The sequence below is a fragment of the Atractosteus spatula genome, chromosome 14, assembly GCF_055471065.1.
Source record: "Atractosteus spatula isolate fAtrSpa1 chromosome 14, fAtrSpa1.hap1, whole genome shotgun sequence".
Lineage (NCBI taxonomy): Eukaryota > Metazoa > Chordata > Actinopteri > Semionotiformes > Lepisosteidae > Atractosteus > Atractosteus spatula.
This window is the reverse complement of record NC_142719.1, coordinates 39,536,622-39,560,080: the sequence shown is the minus strand read 5'-3', so window position 1 is coordinate 39,560,080 and position 23,459 is coordinate 39,536,622. Positions and strand designations below refer to the sequence as shown.

The following is a 23,459-nucleotide window of genomic DNA, read 5'->3' as shown; positions in this document are numbered from 1 at the left end:
ACACATAATCAGCTGTCAAATATTTAAAAAATTAACATAAAAAAATTACCAAAAATGGCTCCCGATCTACTGATACTAAGCAACAATGTTTTTGATCAGATTTTTGCTAGCTGCTAAAATCCATGTTCTGATTTGTCTTTGTCTTTGTCCTTGCAACTTTCAATAAAGCAAATCTGAAAAACTGAGATATTACACCGCTGTCAGTAAATTGCTTTAATTTCAGTACCTTTTATTTCACAACGAAGAGAAAGAAGTGTGATAAGGAAACACAGACCTGTATGACTGAATGCTACTGGCAACTTTCCACTGTAAGCGGATTAAGTTGTCATGAGCTGTGGTGTAATGCAGTCTTTAACAATGAGCCAAGGTTAAAATGTTGCTTAAAAGCACAGCCTCAGATTTCCATATTTTAAATTCACTGGTGTGTTACAATCAGAATACAGACCTTGACCAAAAATGTCACCAAGGATTTGATTTGAATTCTTTTTTTCTGTTTTGAGACACGCATGAATTGAACATCTGTGCTGATTTTGTCTACACATATCTTAAGAAGGCATAAAATGTTTGGCTTTATCTAGAAATTTAGTAGAAAACGGTACTGAGCTGTGATAACAAAATCCTCTAAACACAATTTTCCGATAAAGCATGTAAACAGGTTTTGTACATCAGTACATAAATTAACAGTGACAACTCTGGACATTTATGTTCTTATGACAACAATTCTTACGCTTATATAATAAACAGTAAATCATTAACCAGGGGAACCAAGTGGAAATGACATAGAAGTGCATTTATAACTTTAAATGGGATGAACATCTTTATACAAAAGAAGGAGGTGAGCCTTCATATCAAAGAAGAAGTTAAGGGAGAAGGGAAATAGGGTAAAGTTTAGAAAAGACCAATTTCAGAACTCTTAAATATCCTCATCAAATTCTTCCTTTCTTTAAAACGCTTATTGTAGACAACCAAATAAGAAATAAATCAGTTTTTCTTTGCACAATAACAAATATAAGTAATGTTATATATAGGACGTTAAAAAATGGAATAAAACATTTACAGCCTGTTTATTCCAGATACATGTACATATAAATGAGAGTTAACCTGATTTACAGTAACTACTGAACTGCAGCTCTTAGCCAGTTTTGCTGAGATTGCCGATAACCATTAAACAAAGATGAATTTAATATTGCATTTACAGGAATCTTACAGTTTCATACTCGTGGTACAGCAATACCTCAACATGGTACATACACCCAAAATTGGCACTTTTCTGATGAGTAATTTCATTATTGTTCAAAATTATTTATTGTTAGGGAAATTCTTAAATTTCAGGGATCATAGACAATGATATGAAAACTGAATGTTGTAAAATGAGGAAATTCCCCAGCGAAACTAGTGCTGTTCCTTACATCCCTTTCTTGTCACAACAAGAAATTGCCTGTTGAGCAATTTCTACTGAGGAACTAAATAATAACATCATAGTGTCATTTCCTTTTCATAATATACATACACTATATACAATGAATACACCACCCCCCCACACACACACACAAACACTTGTACATTCTTGGAAATGTTTTAACATGTCATGATCATGCTGTGCTGTATCCTAGGATTTGCAAATCCCTGGAAAATGCAATAACCTAGATCAGCAGCTGTCAATCCCGGTCCTGGAGGAACACTGTCTGATGGTTGTCATTATACCTTAGTTTTTAATCTCCAGTGCTAATTGATGAGTTGATTGGCCTGCTTAGACTTTTATTTCACTTGTTCCTTCGGTCAGTCCTGAGTGTCAAAACTTCAAGGGTACCTTTTCCAACAGCTTCATGCAGGCTCTTCTCAGCTTGCTTGCTGTTATTTCCGAGTAAACAGCTCCTGGTAGTTGATCAGACGCAGGGGGAATTACACTGTTATCACACAGTCCCACGAGGAGCGTTTTTTTCTGCTGAGGTCCAGTTAGTTACATTTCAGGCAGCAGACCTGAATGAGGACCGTTCTGAAACCAAGAAATTTGTACTGGGTCGATAACAAATACAAGTCCGTTCATATAATTTTGGATGTTGCTCCAAAAAATAGCCACCTGGGAAGGCTTTCTCTCATAATTCTAAGTTACATTCTTGCAATCTTGCAATTCTTGCTTTCTTCACCGAGTTCATTACTGGTAAGAAATGATTCTGCCACACAGTAAAGAACGGTGCGCTTTTGATTAAAATGAACAAATATAAAAATCTGAATGATTTCAGGACTCTGACCTGTTCCCATCTAAGTCTCTTATCTTTAATGTGCTTTGTTGATGGTAGGTAAACCTTCATATCTAAGTGGAAGTTTTTGAAGAAATAATTAATCCCTGTACATGCGTCCTTTATATTACAAACTTAAAATCTATTCTGCGACTGATCCAAAAATAATTTTCTAAGAGTGCTCACATGAGGACTGGGAAATCCTTGTTTGATTTTATATTTTGAAGTTTTTTGTAAATGCGATTCCAGTACATTCCCTAAATGACAAAGAATAAAAATATTATTGATTGTTTACCATGTTAAGCTACAGTACAATATTTACATGCATCCACAAGGCTACCTTTTTAAAAAGATAAGAACTGTCTGTGGTACTAAGTAAGTGAAACCTTTGAGCAGAAACAAGGCTGAAAGCCCTCTACATAACGGGGGCCGGTCCAGACTCCCGCGAAGCGTTGTTCAGGACCCTATGCAGATGGTATAATCCGGAAGTAAGTGGAGAAGGACAACAGGGAAAAGACATAGAGGATCAGGACGGGTTGACAGACAGGGGGGCATGACCGCGGTGATCCGGAGCTCAGGGGGCGTGGCCACGGTGATCTAGCGCTTGGGGGGGCGTGGCAAGGGCAAATGGATCCAGACAGTCCAAAAGGGGGAATCCAGGGTCCAAAACCAGGGGATCCATCCAAGACGAGACAAACACAGTTAAAAACTCGGAACAAGATCCGGAACAGGGACTAGGAATAAAACCAGGGTAACAAGGCCAGGCGCTCCGAGCCCCGGACTCAGATGGTCAGGACGCTATGATGAGGCCTATGTCATCGGGTCTTTCCTGGACCTGATGGTAGGCAGGCTTCCGAGCGTCCATCTCCCAATGCAGAGCCAGGAATAGCGGGAGCGCCAGGCTTAAATAAAGACGGACAAACAGGGGGCAGATGCATGAAATCAACTAAATTACGAAAGGGCCGGAGCGCCCTTAAGAGGAGGGATTTCGATTGTGACACTCAAGCTTTTTTAATAACTGTTTCCAAGCAAGATTTCACCTTCAGGATAAGGCTGATTGTTAAGAGCTTACTACTCACTGAATAGTGAGGACAAAGCAGAGAACAGCAACCAGTACACAGCTTTTGTAAAAGTGTGTGGAATGTCTCAATTAGTTAATTATTTGCTTAGTTTGGGATAGTTTAAACTTTGAAGCTCTTTATTATCTTTGGGTATTGGATGTAGTTTCTGTAGAGTTTGTAATGTTCTCTTTACAGAAGCAGGGCAATTCAAACTTTATGTCCTCTCCACTTAAGTAGTACACTATAGGGTCCAAGCAGCTGTTGAGGCTGGCTACACCCATCACCACTTTACGGGCGCCACAGGTGAAGCGAAGCAAGGAAGAGCTGGGCAGAACTCGAACCCGAGCCAACGTGTGCAGAGTCTGAATGATGTGATAAGGGAGGAAGCTGACGGTGAGCACCCCAATCACCACCATTATGGTCCTGAGGGATTTTTTCTTTAAGTGCAGCGTGCTCTGCTTCCCCCGAGTCAGGGCCATGATCCGTTTCCCGATCAGGACGTAGCAGGTCAATGTGGCGCTGAAAGGAAGGAAGAACCCCGCAATGGATGACATGATGTTTATGGCGGCCAATCTGCTGCTCCAGGACTTGGAGGAAAAGTTTTCCATGCACGCAATCCGGCCATCTGGAAGCACATTGGTGGTGCGTTTGGAGAAGATGAACATGACAACAAAGAGAAACATCAGCCAGATGACGCAAGACACCACAACACGGTACAACGGTCTCTGCAGTCTGAGATACTTGATGGGATGCACCACTGCTACGTAGCGGTCCACACAAACACAGGTGAGGAACAGGGTGCAGCCGTAAATGTTGCTGAAAAAGAGGCAACTCGTTATTTTACACATCACCTCTCCAAAAACCCACATATTGCCAAGGGCGTGGTAAGAAATCTGGAGCGGCAGGCACAAGGTGAACAAAACGTCGAGGATGATCAGGTTGATGATGAAAACCTTGGCTTGAGAAGACCTCCGCCAGGTTCTGCACAGATGCCACAGGGCCGTTCCATTTCCAAGGCAGCTCAAGACAAAGACTGGCGTGTACACAAGAGGGAGGAGGACAAACTGGAAGCTGGTGGAGTCAATACATCGATAGCTTGCTTCCTCCCCAGCAGAAGAATTTGAGGATACATTGTCTTTAGCATTCTCAGTTGCGCTCACTAGTGCTGACATCTCATAAAATGTTCCCTGCAAAGCATCCGGTGTGAGGGTAGTCATCCTGAAACTGCGAAAAGAGAGGTTGTGTTGAAAATGTCATTTTATTTGGCAATTTTAGAGCTATAAAATGAATCATGCTACAAAAAGATGTGTGGGTGTTTACAGAATAATGCAGAAATCCTGTGTTTATATTATATGTATAGATGCGCATAAATATGTAGAATGTAAGAAGCTGTGTGTGAAAAAACAAAAAAAAAAGATCTATGTTGTGTACACAAGATTTAATGATTTAATAATAATTTTTGGGGCAAAAAATCTTTATTCCGCATATAAAAAATGTAATTTTTAAGTGTTATATTTATTGGTACACTGTAATGTGCCCATTTTTAAAAACCTTTAGCTATGTGTCTGCCTATGAACAATTATGAATGTTATTTATTTATTTGGAATGATGTCAGTGTACTTAAAACCTTTATAACATGTAAAAATCTCCTTAATTTTCCTAACCTAAATATTCTTTCATAAAATTGAACAGCTATCAGTGCTATAACCCTTACATTTCATTAGGATCTTAAAACCTATTAAATAAATGTTGTATCTTTAAGAATTCCCACAGCACGTCTTCAATTAATTTCGACAACTCTTAAATTAATAGATTAGCCTTGTTCAGCAGACAGATATTTTTCTGAGCTCTGTGAGTTATAGTATCTCACTGTGCATTCAATTATCAGTTACAATCTGCCACCTGCTTTTGGAAAATCACTAGTTATGCCTTCTTTGTCAACTCAAGTAGCAAATATGTACTTGCGGGATTGTGAAGTACATCAGGTGAAAAAAAGTTATTTAATAAATAAAATACTTACATTTATTTTCTGTCAGAAGTATTTCTACTTATCAGTAAGCTTGGAAAATGTTCGTTTATATGAAAGCGCACCAGAGTCAGTGAATCTTTGCAGAAGTACAGACCAGATATATGTAATATTGTAAAAAAAATGTCACATGAGTTGCGGAAAATCCCATCCTCAAAATCTTAAACCAAGCACTGTTATGATTCATCTGAGGAAGTTAACTCCTTCTTGACGCTTATTGAGTCTGCAATACATTGAGTTTTCAAGATAGCCATTAATGGACATATAAAGGTATTTACAGTCTAATTATGTTCGTCACAGAGAAAACACAATAAGTATTTAATATAATAAAAGCATTGGATAATATTATTTTGCTAAGAATTCAAAAAAGGCTGTTTATGAGAATGACCGTGCTGAGAGCATTTTGCAAACAGCCAGAGAGAGGAGTAGTCACTCACTCCAGTCCTTGGGCAGTAGGATGTGGCAGATGTTCTGGTCGACAATACTGTGTTTCTACCGTTTGCACCTAACACCTTCATTAGACCTCCAGTCTCTCCAACATGTGAGTGTGAAATGCTTTACTGTTTTCCGTGTGTGCTGGTTGGATCCCATGTATTTATACATTCAATTATATACAAATCAAGAGTAGTCTTATATTAAAAAAAAATTATGAGCTGCATTCTGGTCACCAGTGAAATCTCTTTTGGCATCTGGATCGAGAACTCTAATACTTCCCCAAGCGAAATTGATTTTCTGTTGAGAAAGCTGGAAAGTGTGAAATGCATTTTCTTTTTCACTTATCTTCTGACAAATTGCTTCGGTTTTAAGCCTGGTGTCTAAAGACCCCGACCTCCCACACCACTCCAGAGTGTGGATGTCCCGTGCAGTGTCTGACTGATTGATTTGGGTGGTTTACAAGTCTGTTAAAGCAGAGGGAGCCCGTTTGATTTTACTGTAGACGGGCAAATTTAAAATTCATTGTTAAAATAAAACTAAAAAAATAAAAAAAAGTGCACGCTTTCTACTTCCAGAAATATACAAAGGTAGTGTACGGAAAATCCATCAAAATAAATGACAAATAACTGATGATTTTTAAATTAAAAAGCTGTATTTATTTAGTATTTAAATATTATTATGCATATTAACTATCCATACACTATGATGAGTGTAACTGCATACAATTTAAATAATTTGCCGCACACTTTGAAAAAGGAAAGCAATTTACAACTTTTAAGTGTCACCGATCAACATTTGGATGATCCAATGAAGTTTCATCAATAAAAATACTGATTGCGAAATTGACCTACAGAAGCATGTGTCTTCTGTCAGGCATCTGAGCAGTTCAAAGCTCAGTTGTCCCGAGCTACAATATCTTTAAATTATAGGAGACCGAAACTCTTTCAACCACAGGGAACAAAAAAAAGAACAGCCTAGCGGTCGCACCTACCCCGCCCATTTCTTTAGCGTGACCAATAATTTACGAGAATTAAACAAACACTCCTCTTCGTGTAAACCACGCCCACTGTCGCAGGCTGACCAATCGCGAAATTCGCTTTGCGTGCGCTCACGCCGTGACGCGAACGAGCTTCTTCCGGAAAGTAAACATGGCTGCTGCAACAACGCCTGTAGGGCAAACTCAGGTTTCTGAGACAGTTCATTCTGGATCTGTGGGGTTCGACTTGACTAAACCCCCTGTAATCGAAGGATTTGCTCCTGCTCCTAGGCCCAGAGAGGAAGGGTTCAAAGCTAAGTTTATCAGAAAAACGAAGGAGAACCCTTTTGTGCCCATAGGTGAGTTACATAAATGTCTTACGGTTATACAACTGCAACCATGTAAAAGCAGGGTTTTAGCAGAGAGTTGACAGTATTACCTATTATTTTCACCGTGGTTGATGTGGGTTGTTCCTATTCCTTTTATAGAAAGGAAGCATGCGGGCATTGTGTTGCTATTGTTGCTTTTTATGTAGGTAAAGACTTCTCATTCACTACTTATGCTTTGTTCAATGAAAAAAAACAACCCAGATTTCGTTGTATATCTCAAAGACATTGAATATCTCACTGAGGTCATGTCTGTTACAAAACCGCTTTATACCATACGGTGTCGCGGGAAGCCGGGGCCTACGAGCGCAAGGCAGGGTACACCCTGAATGGGGTGCCAGTCTATCGCAGGGCAAGTGCAAGCCAATCATACATGGGGACAATTTGGAGCCCACGGTAAAGGCGGAGGGGGGGGGGGAATTTGGCCCTGACACCGGGATAACTCCCTACTCTTATCGAGAAATGCCCGGGGATCTTTAATGACTACTGAGAGTCAGGACCTCGGTTTAACGTCTCATCCGAAAGACGGCGCCGACTACAGTATAGTGTCCCCGCCTCTATACCAGGGGCATTAGGACCCACACAGACGGCAGGGTGGGCGCCCCCCGCTGGTCCCACTAACACCACTTCCAGCAGAAACCATAGCGTCCCAGGTACTGACCAGGCTCAACCCTGCTTAGCTTCAGTGGGCTGCCAGTTGAGAGCTGCAGGCTACATCTCACTGAGGTAAAACTGCTAAGTCATTCTGGGTGCAGACCTGTGTAAATTTCCTGGCTTGTCATTGACTGAGGTGTGTGTGTGTGACCGAGCTGTTCTCGTCACCTTGAGGATTTGAGGTAGTAAACAGCTTCGTCAAGGGTTATTTCCTGAAGATAGCAAGACTGAAATGAAATTGATAAATGAAATTTATTATAAAATGAAATAAAGAAGGCAGTCAAATATCCAAAGCCGTGCTTATTAGCCTTCTATCAGTGGAGAATAAGTACCTGGCAATAAGTACTATACATCATTTTCAATGTATCCAGATAACTAATAAGCACCTTATGTATACAGGAAGTTGGCACTTTCAAGTAATATAATGGAAGAGAAAGATCAAGGGTGAGTTTTGATTTTGCAGAGTTATGAATGAATTGTAATTATAAATGGAGGTTTTCAGTGTGCCGACATCGAGCAGGAGAGCATGAAGGCTCCTGCAAGTCTCTGGCCACTGGCAGAGGAAGGTGAGCAGGCCTCTGTTCACATCAACCCACTGGCATCTTCCTGGTGACTGTTGCCCTTTGCTCCCTCGGGGCTCTCCCAGGAGGTGACCTGCTGCCTGCTCCACGAGGGCATTTTATCCTAGTGTCTGATATGAACATGAGCAGTTACAACTGAGAGGACATTAGGCCCATCCAGCCTGTCTGGTAGCTAGCAGCTAATTGATCCAAGGATCCAGTAATTTCTTGAAAGAAGCCAGAGTGTCATTGTCAGCTAGCTTGTGCCACGTTCTCACGACCCTTTGGGTAAAAAGATGCTTCCTGTTCCTGGTTTTTGAACGATGTGCCGTTAAAACCCCCCTTGTTTTCTTTCTGGTCAGGCTGTCTGGGCACGGCAGGAGCCCTCACTTATGGACTCATTGCCTTCAAGCGTGGCAAGACCCGCCAGTCCCAGCTGCTGATGCGGGCGCGAATATTCGCCCAGGGATTCACCGTGGTCGCGATCCTGGTGGGCGTGGCGGCCACCGCGCTGAAGTCCAGGAAGTGAGCAGAGGGGTCCTGACAGAGCAGAGGAAGAGGAGAGTGTGGTTACAGTTTCCTGGCTGGCATTTCCCACTTAAGAGAACAACTCCTGACGGGGAACAATCTAACACGATATTTTGGTTTTGCTTGGTTGAATTTAGGATCTCAAGTGAGTGCTGTGAACATCTTCATTTCACAAAAGCCCAATATTCGTATCACTATCTGAAAAGAGTCTGGAAACTGGAGCAACATTTTATCGCCATATTTTGCCATAATGATTAGGGCTCCGGTTTCTGCGTTGCTCCTGCAATATCTACATACGATAAGATTTCAGTCCAACAAAATGTAGAGTATTTTGAAAATGAAAGGGAAAATTAGCATTATTTAAACATAGTAAGTTTCAAGTCATTTATCTATAAAAATACTTGAGATTGAAGAAGTTTGTGGGGAAAATGTGGGAGTGGAATTAATTTAGTGATCATGTGCATGTAATTGAACATGCTATTACTGTGTGAGTTAAGGTTTAATATAAACTCCTGCTGCAGCAGGTAGATTATACAAGTAACTTAAGCCCTCCTGAAAAGCATGCAGTCTGGTTTGTAACTACCCAAGTCAATTTTCTATATGTTTTTGTATTGTGCCTGGGAAGTTAGTTTTGAAAGTTACATCTAAGTCACAAATTTTAAGATTGCTTGTAAAATATTTCTACACCCATAAAGATGCATTTTGGGGTTATTTCACTGAATGTTCTCCATACCATTCTGGCTGCCATTTTTCTACCAGACACTTTATTCACAATATTTATTTTTTCTTCTGTGTACCCTTGCCTTAAAATTTACCGTAGGTTATTTCCCAGCAACTATAAACTTAAATCACATGTGTGAACGGCAACAAATATTAATCTGACAAAGCACTGAAGGGAACTTCTAGGAACTTTTGTATTACACATGCCTCAGTGTATAAGACATGGTGTATGTACTGCTTGTAATGCTCAGTCTGTTCTATATTTACAGTTCATAGACAGCTGTAAATAGTGCTGTAGGCAGGAATTTGTGAATACACGGATGATAATGTTGTAAACTCAGATTTCTACAACAATAATAAAATTTTGGTGGAATATATATTTCTATGTTTTCTTTATGACCTTCAATCCCTCTTTTTAGAACATAAAAAAGGTTATAAGAAGTGGTCATTTGACCCAAAGTCTATCTGTTGACTTGATTCGTGGATCTCATCCAGTCTTTTCCTGAAAGAAGCAAAGGTATCGACTTCCAAGAGCATTGCTGGGTAACTTGTACCATACTCCAACAACCCAAAGTAGGTTAAAAGATTTGTGGCTTCAACCTAGTCCTCCTTAAACAATTATGGTTAGCGCACTGCGCTCTGTGTGTGATTTTAGTGATAAAATTCTTACACATCACTATTAGTACTACCATGGATAGTTTCTGCTTCTACCTTTTGCTGGTGGACACAGAAAGCTGCAGTTAGACAATAAAACCCCAAAAGGGGAATAGGAGAAAAAAAGGCAGGAAACTCTGATGAAAGAAGGTAATCTTTAAACTACAGTTTACAATTGTTTATGCTTGTGCCTGCTGTCAGAAATCTTACACAATTTAGTGGTGAGCTGAATGTTTAAGATGTCAATTGTGCATTCACACGTTTTCAAACATTTCTATAATGTAATGACAAACACTTCTTCATTCTGACCGTTATAACCTAGATGATATAACACCTGTTTAATTGCTGATTATAACGGACTGTCACTTGTAGTAATTTTCGAATAAAACGCAGGTTTCCACAAGATTCTAATACAAAAAAAACCTCCTTAATATACAATTCAGCTTTATTTATTTTTTTTATTCAGAAGTGGAGTAACAATTCCAAGTGTAACATTTTTCTTGTCCTCTAAAACAGATGCACTGTTTCGAACTACATCATATATATTCATGCACAAATATACATGTATGCAACAAAAGTGTGAGACAGTAACCTACAGAGAATCCACTGTGAATTCCAGACGACAATTTCTCCTTTGTTCGTACTCAGGAGATGACAAGAGTAGTGCAAATTGAAACATTCTGACTGGGGAATTGTGTAATTCTTGGTGGCAGGCCTGAATGGGGTAGTGCACAGCTTGTCATAAGTAAGACTGGTGTAAAGGGAAGGATGCTTGTTATGTGTTGGCTTTAGCAGATGTGCCATAGCTAGATGAGGGTGTTTTAGGTATTGTATGCATGTTGGAAACAAAAAATACCCCCACATGTATTCATCTGATATTCATCAACCCCTCATCTTTGTTTTCCTTAGCGGTATGTAACCTTTCATAAAATTCTCTAAAAATTTTCTCTAAAACGATTAAGAATCTCCATTCGTTTGGCAACCGGAAAAGGACTGGAATTAAAAACGGAGAGTGTGAGGAAGGGCATGCCCTAAAGCAAATCTGACCCTGGCAAACAATTCTCAGCATTATAGTACGCTCCCAAGCAAAAAAGTCCGCCGAGAGCTCAAGGTGGAAGGTAATTTCTCTGAATGTTTAGGTGAATGGAAACTGATGTTTCTTAACACAAAGGAGAGAAGAGGACATATCTGCTGAAAAAAAGGAAACCAGGGTCTTGGGGTTTTAAGAGGCACTAACATTTTGGCAGTACAGGAGCGAGGTTACTGGAAAGGCCACATAATACTCTGTAACAGAACATTAAAAAAAACAGTTAAACCGTACTTGACAGTTTCCGATCAGCCCAGACCTTTTCATTTGTAACCTTATTGACTGACACCAGGTCATAACGAGACCGACGCCACTCTAGAACTGAATCTGCTTCAGTGACTATGGCACGCACAGGGTGGCACTGAGGTTGTTCTTAAGGTCCAGGTTTTCTCTGAAATTCACAACTTACTAATGATGAGGTGAGTTTTAAAGCCCTTCGACCAAAATGCTAAGGTGTTAAGATGCTGAGCTCTTTCAAGAGAACAGATGCAAAGAAATCAAAGAGGTTCCAGAAGTTAAAATCAGCTGTAAGTTCTCTTAGGCTTTGGTGAAAGAGACAGTGGCGATGCATGCACCAGGAACAGGGAAACCAGCAACAGACAATAATTTTCATGGATTCTGACCCCCTATGGTGGACAATGACCTTTTGCTGTTAATAAAAGTAGGCCTTGCTCATTAAATCCTGTAGCTCAGTTGCTGGCCTCTCTGCATGCAACATTATGAACTGCCTGCACAATCATCATGGAAAGGGCAGTCTCATCATGGTGGTAAGGGGATTGAAGTTTTCAGAGTGACACTACAGCGATTTAAGATTTACATCTTTAGGATGTCTTTGCTATGACAGTGCATCTGCAGTAAGCAGTACATCTCAATTTAGTGCTTCATCCAACTGTAAGATCATTTTCCTTTTTAAAAAGGTACACAGAGAAGTAGCTTAACAGTTTTTTAAATCATCACCAGGAGCTACCCTCCCTGAAACCCAGACAAGGTACACATTTCAGGACGTCTTCAAGTTAGGACTCAAAAAAACCCAACAAATGTCTAGTATTGTTTGCAGAGCTGAGGTATATCTTTACAATTCACTCCTGTTCTGAACATTATCACCTGGAAAACAGTATTAAATGGATGGTTTTCTTATATATTTAAGCAGCAAACCCGGTTAAAAGCAAAGCACCACATGATGCAAGGACTTGTGTGAAGTGTCAGCTTTGTGAAAGAATGGCAAACAGCAGAACGGGGGGGTTGTGGCACAGATAAATCTGTAAAAACAGTTTCTTTTTCTTATGTTATCTTGCGCTACTAAACAGAAGACAGTAATACACCACTTAACCTACTGTTGCAAAGCACAAATCCCAGTGATACTGTGGAAGGCAAAAGAAGGGAGAATCTATAGCAGCGTATGGCACTGGTGAATCTGACAGACGAGAAACCAGTACACGAGAGGAAAATGGTAGCAAAAAGAACACTTATAGATGCAGTACATCAGTCAAATAATCAGGAACCTGTGGAAATGACTTTTTAACCACAAGTAACTTAAAAGTGAAGGACAGGCACCTGGTCAAGGAACAGTAAAACAAAAATGCTGTGGAATAGGATGTATTTAAATAAAGAAAAATAATCTGCCTCAATTTATTGCCCAACACCTCCATCTCCTGGATGAAAATGTTACTGTCCTAGAAGACGCCCGAAATCGGATGGCTGTTCTGTGAGCACAGGGATTGCCAGATGGGAGTGTAACCGCTCTGCTTTTTCTCTACAATGGTCAAAACAGCACGACAGAATCACGCTGAAGGAGACGAGATCAGGAAGGAGAGATGGAGCGAGTCGTGGAAATTGGGGTGGGGGGGGAAACAAGAAAAGGGAATACTGCATCCATAAGTGAAGGAAACAAAAGGTTAAGGTGCTTGAAAGAAAAAAAAACTTGTAACAGATTGGCTTTCCTTGATCCAGATGATGGGTGGCAAAGCTCATACTACAGGAGGAGGAAAGGGGTGTGACTGGGGGTATGTGAGACACTGCAGCCCAGGCCTAGCGGACCAAGGGCGTCTGTTTGAGGGATATGAGCACAGAGCGCATGCGGGACACGTCCTTGGACTGCTTGTTGGTCTTGGGGTTGAAGTCGCAGAGCCGTGCAACTCTCTCCCACTCTGATCCCGGGGAGTCTTCATCACATTCCTTCAGGAAGGCCTCTTCCGATGCCCTAAGGGAAGCACAGGGGAGACAGGGAAGAGCTTCTTTACTTTCAGGACCCCACAGCTGTGCTGCAGGCACACTCTCTCTCTCATGCATGTGCAGACACACGGGAAGGTAGAGAAATCTGGTCACAAGGGGACAACCTAGAGGCCTACCACTTGCCCGATGGCCACACCCTGCTCTACGGTTTTCTGATGGTTAGGAATCCCTGTTTTATCTATCCAGTCAGGAACTCCCACAGTTCTAGCCCACACTGTAACAGCACTGATGAGAACACATTGCCATCTGAACTGACAAAAGTCTGCATAAATCCGAGGACAAACTTCTAACTATTGTACTTCACAGGGAATTAAAAGTTGTACAAATAATTAAAATGAAGTGCCAGATAAACAACTTCACAACTATGTTCTGCAAAAAAAAAAACAAAAAAAAAACTTCATCTGTAAATTCATGAGTAGGAGTTGCTATTAATCCTAGAGTTACCATATTAGGGAGTGCCACACCTCCGTAAAGACGAGGAGTTGCAAGAAATCATCTGATTAAAATAGAGGCCTACCTTAGTTCTGTATCACCCTTCGAATAAAACACTTATTGAAATACAAAGCCATTCTTGCTTGACCAGAAAGCAACTGATTTATAAGCCTGATAAGGCAGAATTTTCTATATATAGTATATATGTATACACTGTACATGTACACAAGCATGCTGTAATTGTGTATTTAAAAGCACTATTGAAACAAATGCTCAGTAATACACACTGTAACTACATTTCACATTTTCTGAAGATGTAAATGTAAATACGTACATAAGGCAAATGGAAATTTAAAAAATGAAACAGACGTATGTTGGCAGTTTGTTTTTGTTTCCTCTTCCTCACTTTCAAACCCAATCAAGGGCTCAAGTTATTAGATTTTTTATCAAAAGCTACATACTGTTAATTAAATAATACTAGCCTCAAACAAAGATTTCGAGGTAATAAGAGTAAAACAAAACATAGGAATATAATCATATCCACAGTTTTTGCTTATCCTCCCATGCAAGGTTAACGTGCCTGTCCCTAGTCTGGGTGTATACAGTTTCTGATATCTTGTGCTCCAGATTTCAAAAAGGCACCATCCACAAACAAAAAGATGCATTTGACCAACTATACTGAAAGGGACTTGCAATTATTAAATATAAACCTAAAAAACAATACTAGAATTTTAAAAAATATTATTACAATTAACTCAGTGGATAGAAAAATAGCCCTTTTAAAACACAAAATTTCTTATGACACCTATATTTATTAAATTCACTTATTTCCTAAACTGAGATTAGGTATTGCGCATCTTTATTTCATCAGCTCGGCACACTGTTCCCAAATCAAACTGACAGTCCCTTTCCATATAGAAGGAGGCAGTGAAGACGAGGAAAGACTGATAAAGATGCGTGAAAGTCCAACCCCAATCCAGACCAGCCACACGCACGCAGAGCCCATCTAGATGATCTAATTAAGAATGTGTGAATGCATGAGCTACTTCTCTGAGGAAAAAGCAAGATGCATAATCACACATGCTGTATCTACACTTCAGAAAACAATATTACACATGACCATCGCTGGGATTCACTGGCTTATGGCTTGTTTTCTATGTTCACCAGTCCATTACAAGTGATGAGGTGCATAGCAGATGAAAGGAACTGCATGTTAAAAAATCAAAAGAAGAAATCCAATCCAATCTGGAATAGTGCTTCATGCAAACTGAAATGCTACTGTGTGTGCATGAGATCACAAGAGAGGTGGATGATAACTGCAAACTCAGGTCTGCAACAAACAAATCAAGGACTAACCTTGATCTCTGTTGCTTATCCTAATACCCAAACATGTACGCAACATATTTTGTTATTTTTAAACGATAATTTTATGAGTTTATCAAAATAAAGTAAAAAGTAAATCTAATGAAAAGACAATGCAAAACTTAAGCACAAAATGAAGATAGGACACAATCTAAAAATGAACAATTTCAGTATGCCAGATTCTGAATATTCTTGCCAGAAATGATTGGGACTCAGACTAGCACTGCATGAGTAAATTCTTCAAATGGCAAATGTATCCTACTGACTCATTTCGGTTTGAGAATCAAAACGCAGTTTTTTTTGTAACGCTGCACTGGATGAGTCTATATAGGAAGGTAAAATATGGTTAAAGTAGTGGCGGCCTCTAGCGGTAACAAAAGGAGGTACTACTTTTAGAAACTAAACTGTTCTGGCTTAGTTGCCACTGCTAAGACTCTAATGTGCATCAACAATCAGAACACATTCAACGGAACATAAAAAAAGCAATAAGTCAGAGAAAAACGCTGATGATGCAAGGCCTGCCTATCATCTCTATTATTGTTTGTCTTTATATAAGCACTTTACTTATAGACAAGTCCACCAGATCAGGTAGAAAAAAACTCAATTTCTCGCCAACCCACTCAGTTTAACGGGGAAAGTATTTACAACGCTGTGTGAATCTGGAGTGCAATCTAGACACTACTCCAAGTGTATCTCCAAATACAAAACATGCCTAGATTCTTTACCTAGAATTCACATCACACGTTCCAAAAACATCAAGATTAAAATAGTCCTGACTAAAGAAGAGAATAAGGATAAGGAGCTCTCTAAAGAATTTTAGACGATCTACCAAACGGTCTTTAACATATTCAGTGACTGCACTGGTCTTTTGGTTCTCATTACCAGTAAGATCTAGCATGCATTTTCTGTAAAAAGGGGGATTCAGCAATTGGAAACCCAGAAGAGATGAAAGGTTGGACACGTACACGTAGCCTATCGCGTCAGCGTTGGGCTGCTCGTAGAAAGCCTTATCAGCAATCCTAGCGCACATGCGGGTTAGTCCAGAGAGAGACGAAAGGAGGCGAAAGACAGAGAAAAAAAGCGTCAGTTTCACACAACACGTGGGCAGCACCTGCCACGGTTAGAGAGACATAGAAGGGAGAGGTGCTCTCGCTGTTATTGCGGGGAAAACACAGAAATATAGATTTAAAGTTACAAACAGATACCGTGCAACAGATGGAGAAAGTCTGCTGAAAAATATAAAAGAAGGTTGTAGTTAGTAAAGAGAAACCATATGCAAGTAGATGTATGTAATAAATCTGATATATAATTGGCCAAAAAAATTCATTTTTAGCATCATGGTGAAATAATTTTACACAGGAATGCATTCGAATGTGAGGATGTACACAAGACAAAGTTGGACCTTTTCACTGTTTACACTTTTGTTTCCGTTTTTACAAAATAGCTGAATGTTTTTTTTCATACACACTGCATACTTCATTTTTCTGCCTCCTTGCAGTCTGATGGATCCTAACCATGGAAAACACATTTCTTAAAATTCAGGGGAAAAAAAGGTAACCATTCTACAAGTAGTTTAAGAGTACCGTCGGGATTTGTACTGCTGTTACCTCAATTAGCTAGACCGGCTATTAGCTACACAGCTAGGGTTAGCTATATTGTCAAGAGCTGCAGGATCTGGGAACCTGAAGTTGTAACTATTAAGATATCAGATTTAACAGTTCTTAAGGACAGGATTTTCCAAACAGTAAACAGTAGGTCAGTAAAGAAATGATCTTGCTTTTAGTTTCGTTCCCGAGGTTAGTGTAATATTTTCCAGCACGGCAGAATGGAAAAGTGCTTTTCCCACCCGCGACACATGGGCAGAACATCAAACCACGGATGCCAACGTTACCGAAGGCACTGGACCCAAGAAGTGGGACGACAGCCGCCGGCGTCCCTCACAGCGCCGGACCGTGAAAGAGGCGTGGCGGCCCTACCTGTTGTTGGCCTTGTTCTTCTCCATCTGCTCGTTCTGCCGCACGTGCCAGTCTTCCAGCTCCTTCTTCGCCTTCTCCTTCCACTCCGTTTCCGCGGCCCGGGACGCCGAGTCTGCGGCAGGAGTTCAACATGAGAGGCTGCGCACCAGTCGGGCACCGACAGCCCTGAGGAAGCGCGCTTGGCCCCCCCCAGAGCCCCGTCCTGTGGTCACGGCCGCAAGAGGTTAACATCTGATCTTGCACATCCGCAAGAGACAATGGATTAGCTTCATCAGCAAACGGGGGGGGGCTAAAGACATACCGATTTACTTGAATGGAAAAAACATACTACTGCAGCACGAAGGCTTTCATAATCCACTGCAATCAGGCTTACAAACTAGGATGCCCATTTAGTCTTGGGGGCATCATGGTATGATCCCGTGTCCCTCTTGTTACCTAGCTCCTCCAGCCTGGCTTTCTGCTCTTCTCTCCATTTGCGTAGGCTCTCGGGCTCCTGCCTCTGCTGGTCCACTCGTGCTATGGCGGCATAGCTGTCAGTGGGGCCATTGGTCTCCTTAAAACAGAGGACAGCCAGTCTCAAAATCCGCTAAAATGATGACAGTTGTCGTTTTACATTTTACCTGCTCTCAGCCCACACCGCATCTTTTGCAGTTTAAGAAGGTCATTTGATTTACAAATACTTTAGAACAAGACACACATTACTTCAGTCTTAACATCTGGCCACAAAAAGAGCTTCAAGTCTGATTCAGGTGTGCTGAAATGCACCATTTTCGTCTTAATATTTTAAACTGAAAAATAACCCCAAAACGGTTTCCTTCTCAGTCATATTCTTAATCTCACTGGTAGCTGTTGGAATACTTTCTCAAAGGGAACGTGTGAAATCAGCCTGGGAAGAACAGAAAATATTCTAACATCCTTCTTCTTCAGGTGCAAGAGTAGTTTCAAATCCACCGATGTCACCAACAGAGACACCTGCAGATTTCATTAGCTGCTAAATTAAAAAAAATATCCTTAATTGTTTGATTTCAAGATAATCTCAATTTAACATTAAAAAAACTTCAACAATCTTAAAATACCAGTACTTTTAACACTCCACTTAGTCTATTTTGAGTCTATTTTTCCATTTTCCTCACTGATTGCCATAGGGCATTATTTTGAATTTTATTTTTCTATAAAAATTTTCTATATAGCCGTTTCGACCGACTAATAAATACAATGATAAAAGAACCATGTGGTAAAGAAAGGAGCTAAGTACATCTCACTGGTTTCATCCTCGGCTCAGAGCAAAGCAAACCAACAAAGCAACAAAGCACTCGGAGCCTGCTGTTATGTGAAGTCCCTTATTACAATCCGAGAAGTGTTTACTTCTTGAAATCAGTGATGTGTGTTCCAAACTGGCTATTTGGAGTGTATGGCTCTTGATTGTGACTTTAGGGAGGAAAGCATGTTAAGTCAACCTTTCACTGCACAGTTGTTCTCCCTGGACGGTTAAACGGAGAGCTGTAGGATGTTCCCAGCAGGTGGGCACTATTCAGGTTTTTCAGCTGGAACATATGGTCTCTCTCCACAAGGAGAAAGAAACTTTGCATTCTCAGGCTACAGAGTTATCTTTTGCAACAGGAAAATCTAAAGCTAGTAATAAGAACGAAATTGAATAAGCAGGGTTAATTCCACATGGGATAGAAGAAGAAAAAACAGCATTTACTTCTTTATCCCAGAGAGATGTGGGAATAGGTAACAAGCTACCTGGCCACGGGGTTGAAGCCAAAACCCTTGCTTCACTCAGGAAACGGCTGGACAAGATGCCTCCTCTCATTTGTATACCTTCTTGAGTTCTTAACATTTTGGCTGAGAAGCCATCTTAACGTGTGTGGGGGGAATAAGAGAGCAGGGATACAAAATAAAGAACGAAAGATGACAGGAGAATGGGTATGGGGACTAAAAGAGGGGCTAAAGAGGTGGACATCTGGGCAAGTCTAAGTAAGCAATGAATACGCAGAATATATCCAACATAACTGCACTGCATACTTTATATCTCGGATCTTGATGCAAGTGACCCTATTAAAACAAAGATGGCTCGCTCTCTCTCTCTCTGCATTCACTTTCCTCTCATCTTTAAGTGCTCTTTTTCTCAAGCACGTGCCGGAACTTACAGAAGAGCCTGTACTCTAATGCTAAGGGTTACAACCTAACAATATCCTATCCGGGTAGGTTTTTAAACCTCATGTACAACAAAAAGGTACCAAATTTACTTACAACTGACTTAAGTTATATCATTACTGACCCTATCTAAATGAATAAATTGCATATAAATGAAATACTGAGACCATCAGTCGCAAACAAAATCGTGTAAGTCTCACAAATCTGCTGCAATTTCACTTACAAAATACATTTGTAAATTAAAAGGCTGAACTAAATCATACTATGCAGTCTAAAAATCAGTAAATACCAACCTGAAACAAATCACCATTTACTGTAGCAGCAGATTCTCCTCCAAAGCTATCTGCAAAACAAAAATGATCATGTGGTACAGTTTTTAATAAATAAATTCATGTTGATACAGTCTGTAGCAGGGACCTTGAGTGTTATTATCCTAGAAGCTGACAACTTTCTGTTGTCTCGGAGAAATACACATACAGTAAGTTACAACAGGGACAGATAAGACACTATCAGCTGTGCTAATGAAGCAGGATCTGGTATCAGGTGAATGGAATAGCGTTTCGATAATGGGTCTGGCAAAAGAACAGAATCAATAAAAGGCAAAAACAAAAATGAAGCCAAACAGCCATGAACACAAATAAGGTCACTTACAGCAATTCTTGGGGAATAATCTATATCTGAACACACTTTTTCTGCATGCTTGCTAAAATGACCCTATCAAATAACTCCTTTTGCTTCTAGGTTGTCAGAGGTCTCCTAGGGTTCAGATCACATCCTGAACATTTAGTACTGTATGTTGTTTTAAACATATCCACTCTAAGAACCGAGGATTCTTAGGGCTATGGGGGAAATTTTAGATGGAAAAATAAAAAAAAATATTTTAAAAAGTTAACCTACTGTATATCTTATTCTAAGGTCTTTCACAGCCTCACTGGACACCTCCTCTGAATGAAATGTAGTTTAGCAGGTCTACCCAACTGTTGTCAAGCCAGTTCAACAGCAAAAACCCTTCAATGGGCCATTACTTCAACTACAGCAACCTCTATATTTTTCAATTTATGAAAGATAAAGATCAAGATCACAGACAGCAACATCTTAAGCCTTTTTGCAACAACATACTTTTAAATGACTAAGTACAGAATCATATGTAGAACTTTGTAATTAAAAAAAAAATCTATACACATCTGAATTAGGCACCGGTACATGAAGAGAGTACTAACTGCTGACTTGACAACTTGCTCATTAATAGCCTGACATATTTTCTAAAATTATATGACTGTGTCTCAGTGAATATGTCCCCATTCACATCAAATAACTCAAGTTCCAGAAGTTTGGCTTTACGGCACAACAGCTTGCATTGTGGATGCTCCTGGTTATCCCCAGAGCTCCATCCACAAACTCGAGCCACCAAAGCCCTTCGGGGTTATAGGATGTGAACAGGATCACTGCCTTGAAGAGGCTAGTACCACGGCCATGACGAAGCCACACAAAACACTCAGACACGTCTGAGGAAAGGCTTGTGTGCAGACTGCGACATGTGGAATACCTATGAGAAAAAAAAACCTTCACACAGAACACAGGGACGCTATTCTCTCCTGAGCTTCCAAGACGCGACTGCTGTTGCGCGATTACACAATGAAGACGAGTGGCAGATTTAACAGGGTTTCATTTATAGTATAATGCTGGAACCATCTCAGAAGTGCTTTACTCTAATTTATTAATAGAAGCAGCGCCCTATACTCGGAGAAAATGGCTTCTGTGAAGCACTAAGCCACAACCGGGTTTATCCCTACGGGGACCTGCTGAAAAAAGCATTGCTTTAGAGGCCTGAAACCTTCAAGGCAAAGACTGAGGCCGTCTGTCATAGCCTGCGCTCCCCTCCAACGCTTCCTTCCTTATCAGTGCAATCGGGATCGTCGTCCAATGCCCGCAGAAAACAGGCTCTCAAAGGAAAACTCCATCCAGGGTGGGAAATCTGCCCCCGGCCTCTCCTTTCTCTGCCAGCCTCTTTGATTTACAGAACTGTGTGCTGCTTATCTCCTCCCTTTTGTCTAATCAGTGTCAGTACCGCGGAAAAACAGATGATGGCAAGGTTTCTGCTATTTCTGCTGAAAGATTTATTGACCTCATGCCTGCCAGGGTTCAGGAAATCGGCATCACATGGACAGCACTTTCAGATGTCGGCCTTTAAAAGCTCAGCCCACATGAAATAGCTCAGCATTATTAGAACACAAGCTAAATTTGCTTAAAACCTAAAAGAGGAAAGTCGGTAGACATACGGTTTCCTAAATAACATTTTATCAACCACTAGGCCTACATTAATGGGACATTGGACACAACTCACGCTAAGCAAAGCGGACAGAAAATCAGCAGGTGGCTGGAATAATACCTGGATTAAGATATTGGATAAAGGTTATTTACTCATTCTTAGATCCTAAATCTCCAAGTGGGAAAAGAGAATGATATACTATTTTACCTTCTATCCCTTACCATAACACTAACAAATCACAGTCTTTTTTTTCTTATAGCTGACATTGCCACAGATCAGGAGCAAGTAAAAGGTTTATTCCATGCTGAAAAGAGAAGAAAGGAAACATAACGTTTCGGCTGTGGAGCCTTCTTCGGGCGTGACACCTGAAGAAGGCTCCACAGCCGAAATACTGTTTCCTTTCTTCTCTTTTCAGCATGGAATAAACCTTTTACTTATTCCTTTGCTGCCTACGCATGCTGACGCAGCTACCCACCTGAGCTTGTTTTGAATGAGCTACTTTTTTTCTGTATTTCTATACTGTATTGTAACACCGTGGTGGGGAAGCTTTTGGTTTTGGGAGAAACGAGACCTGTCACTACTCTACAGAAATCACTTCGTTTCTCCCATTTCTTTAGCTGAAGAGAAACAATCACCTTTTTGCTGGACATTCAATCGGTCCTTACTGGAACCCAACAATAAAATTAAGCGTTCTGGCAAACGGGACAGATAAAACATCGATTTCTGTCACTATTTCGAGGTACAACAAAACAAAACAAAAAACAAGACAGTACTATAGGCGCAACTTTTAAAATGGGCATAGTATTGCCACAGCAAGCCCAATGACTTCTGGCTATGCACTCAAATGCTCCCCTTTCAAAAATACAGCAAGTTAGGCTACGCTTGGCAAGTAATGGGATACCCAGAACCAAATAACCACCGCATTTACCATTTTCCAGCGCCTATTTTTTTTTTTAAATATCAATATCTCCTAAATTCCAGCTCTTTCTGCTTGAACAGCCGATCGCGCTTAAACCAGCTGCGCTGATGACCGCTGCCGCGAACCCTGTGCCCACCATAACTCGGCAGCGGCTGGCCAGCCCCCTCCAGAGCCCCGAAGCCTTCGTCGTTTTCAATCCCGGCGATCTCGCTCTCTTGCTGGGCTAAGAACGCCGCCGCCGGGTCCTCCTCGGCCGGGGCTGTTCCGTTGTCGGAGGAAGAGAAGAAACCGAAATCGTCAGCCATCTTTCTGCGGGGTGTTTTTTCCTTTTTCCGAGAGGAGAGATGAACCGAGCAAACAATAAAATGCACTGTCTGGGCTGTATTCGCACAGGAACACCCAAGCACTCGGACTCCAGGAACTGAACACTTCCTAAACCCTAGGCAAGCACTTCCCTTTCCTCCCCAGCTCACACAGGAACAAGATACGAAATGTCAAAGCAGGCGAATGGGAAATGACATCATTGGGGTCATTATCATAATTTTGGCTGATGTGCGCTAAACCAGTTCATGTGTGGAAACAAAAGACACTTATGTGAATGCAGTCACACGGCCGCACACAAAACACTTTTATGTGTACTTTAAAATTTAAAGCAGCAGAGCACATTTCCATTATGGTGAGGGGTAGAGAAGGAGAAAGAGTTACAGTAGCTTTATAATGTATGGCTACAGGCATTTGTGAATGGCTTATCAGTTCTTCCCAGGACGACAGTAATATCATGG

At 40.8% G+C, this 23,459-nt stretch overlaps 3 protein-coding genes across 6 annotated transcripts; 1 reads left to right on the top strand and 2 right to left on the bottom strand.

The window, feature by feature from the left end:
- Positions 1–3,122: 3,122 nt before the first annotated feature.
- Positions 3,123–5,387, bottom strand: LOC148821322 (lysophosphatidic acid receptor 6-like). The gene is made up of 2 exons (XM_088933195.1): positions 5,322–5,387; positions 3,123–4,525 (listed from the first exon to the last, which is right to left on the bottom strand). Exon 2 carries the CDS (start codon positions 4,516–4,518, stop codon positions 3,442–3,444), a length of 1,077 nt encoding a protein of 358 aa, XP_088789321.1. The 5' UTR covers positions 4,519–4,525; positions 5,322–5,387; the 3' UTR covers positions 3,123–3,441.
- A 1,503-nt stretch (positions 5,388–6,890) lies between these two features.
- Positions 6,891–9,963, top strand: higd2a (HIG1 hypoxia inducible domain family, member 2A). Its single transcript, XM_088931494.1, has 2 exons — positions 6,891–7,097; positions 8,701–9,963. The coding sequence occupies exons 1-2, from the start codon at positions 6,911–6,913 to the stop codon at positions 8,865–8,867; spliced, it is 354 nt and encodes a 117-aa protein (XP_088787620.1). The 5' UTR covers positions 6,891–6,910; the 3' UTR covers positions 8,868–9,963.
- A 704-nt stretch (positions 9,964–10,667) lies between these two features.
- On the bottom strand, positions 10,668–23,138 carry cltb (clathrin, light chain B). 4 transcript variants are annotated; one of them, XM_088931491.1, is made up of 6 exons: positions 22,814–23,138; positions 19,783–19,832; positions 17,765–17,882; positions 17,330–17,441; positions 16,559–16,582; positions 10,668–13,527 (listed from the first exon to the last, which is right to left on the bottom strand). In XM_088931491.1, the coding sequence occupies exons 1-6, from the start codon at positions 22,980–22,982 to the stop codon at positions 13,356–13,358; spliced, it is 645 nt and encodes a 214-aa protein (XP_088787617.1). In that variant the 5' UTR covers positions 22,983–23,138; the 3' UTR covers positions 10,668–13,355. The 4 variants fall into 4 exon arrangements, with proteins under 4 accessions (XP_088787617.1, XP_088787618.1, XP_088787615.1 ...); XM_088931492.1 differs by having other exon boundaries at positions 16,559–16,579; XM_088931489.1 differs by lacking the exon at positions 16,559–16,582 and adding an exon at positions 16,319–16,372.
- Between the last annotated feature and the right edge of the window lie 321 nt (positions 23,139–23,459).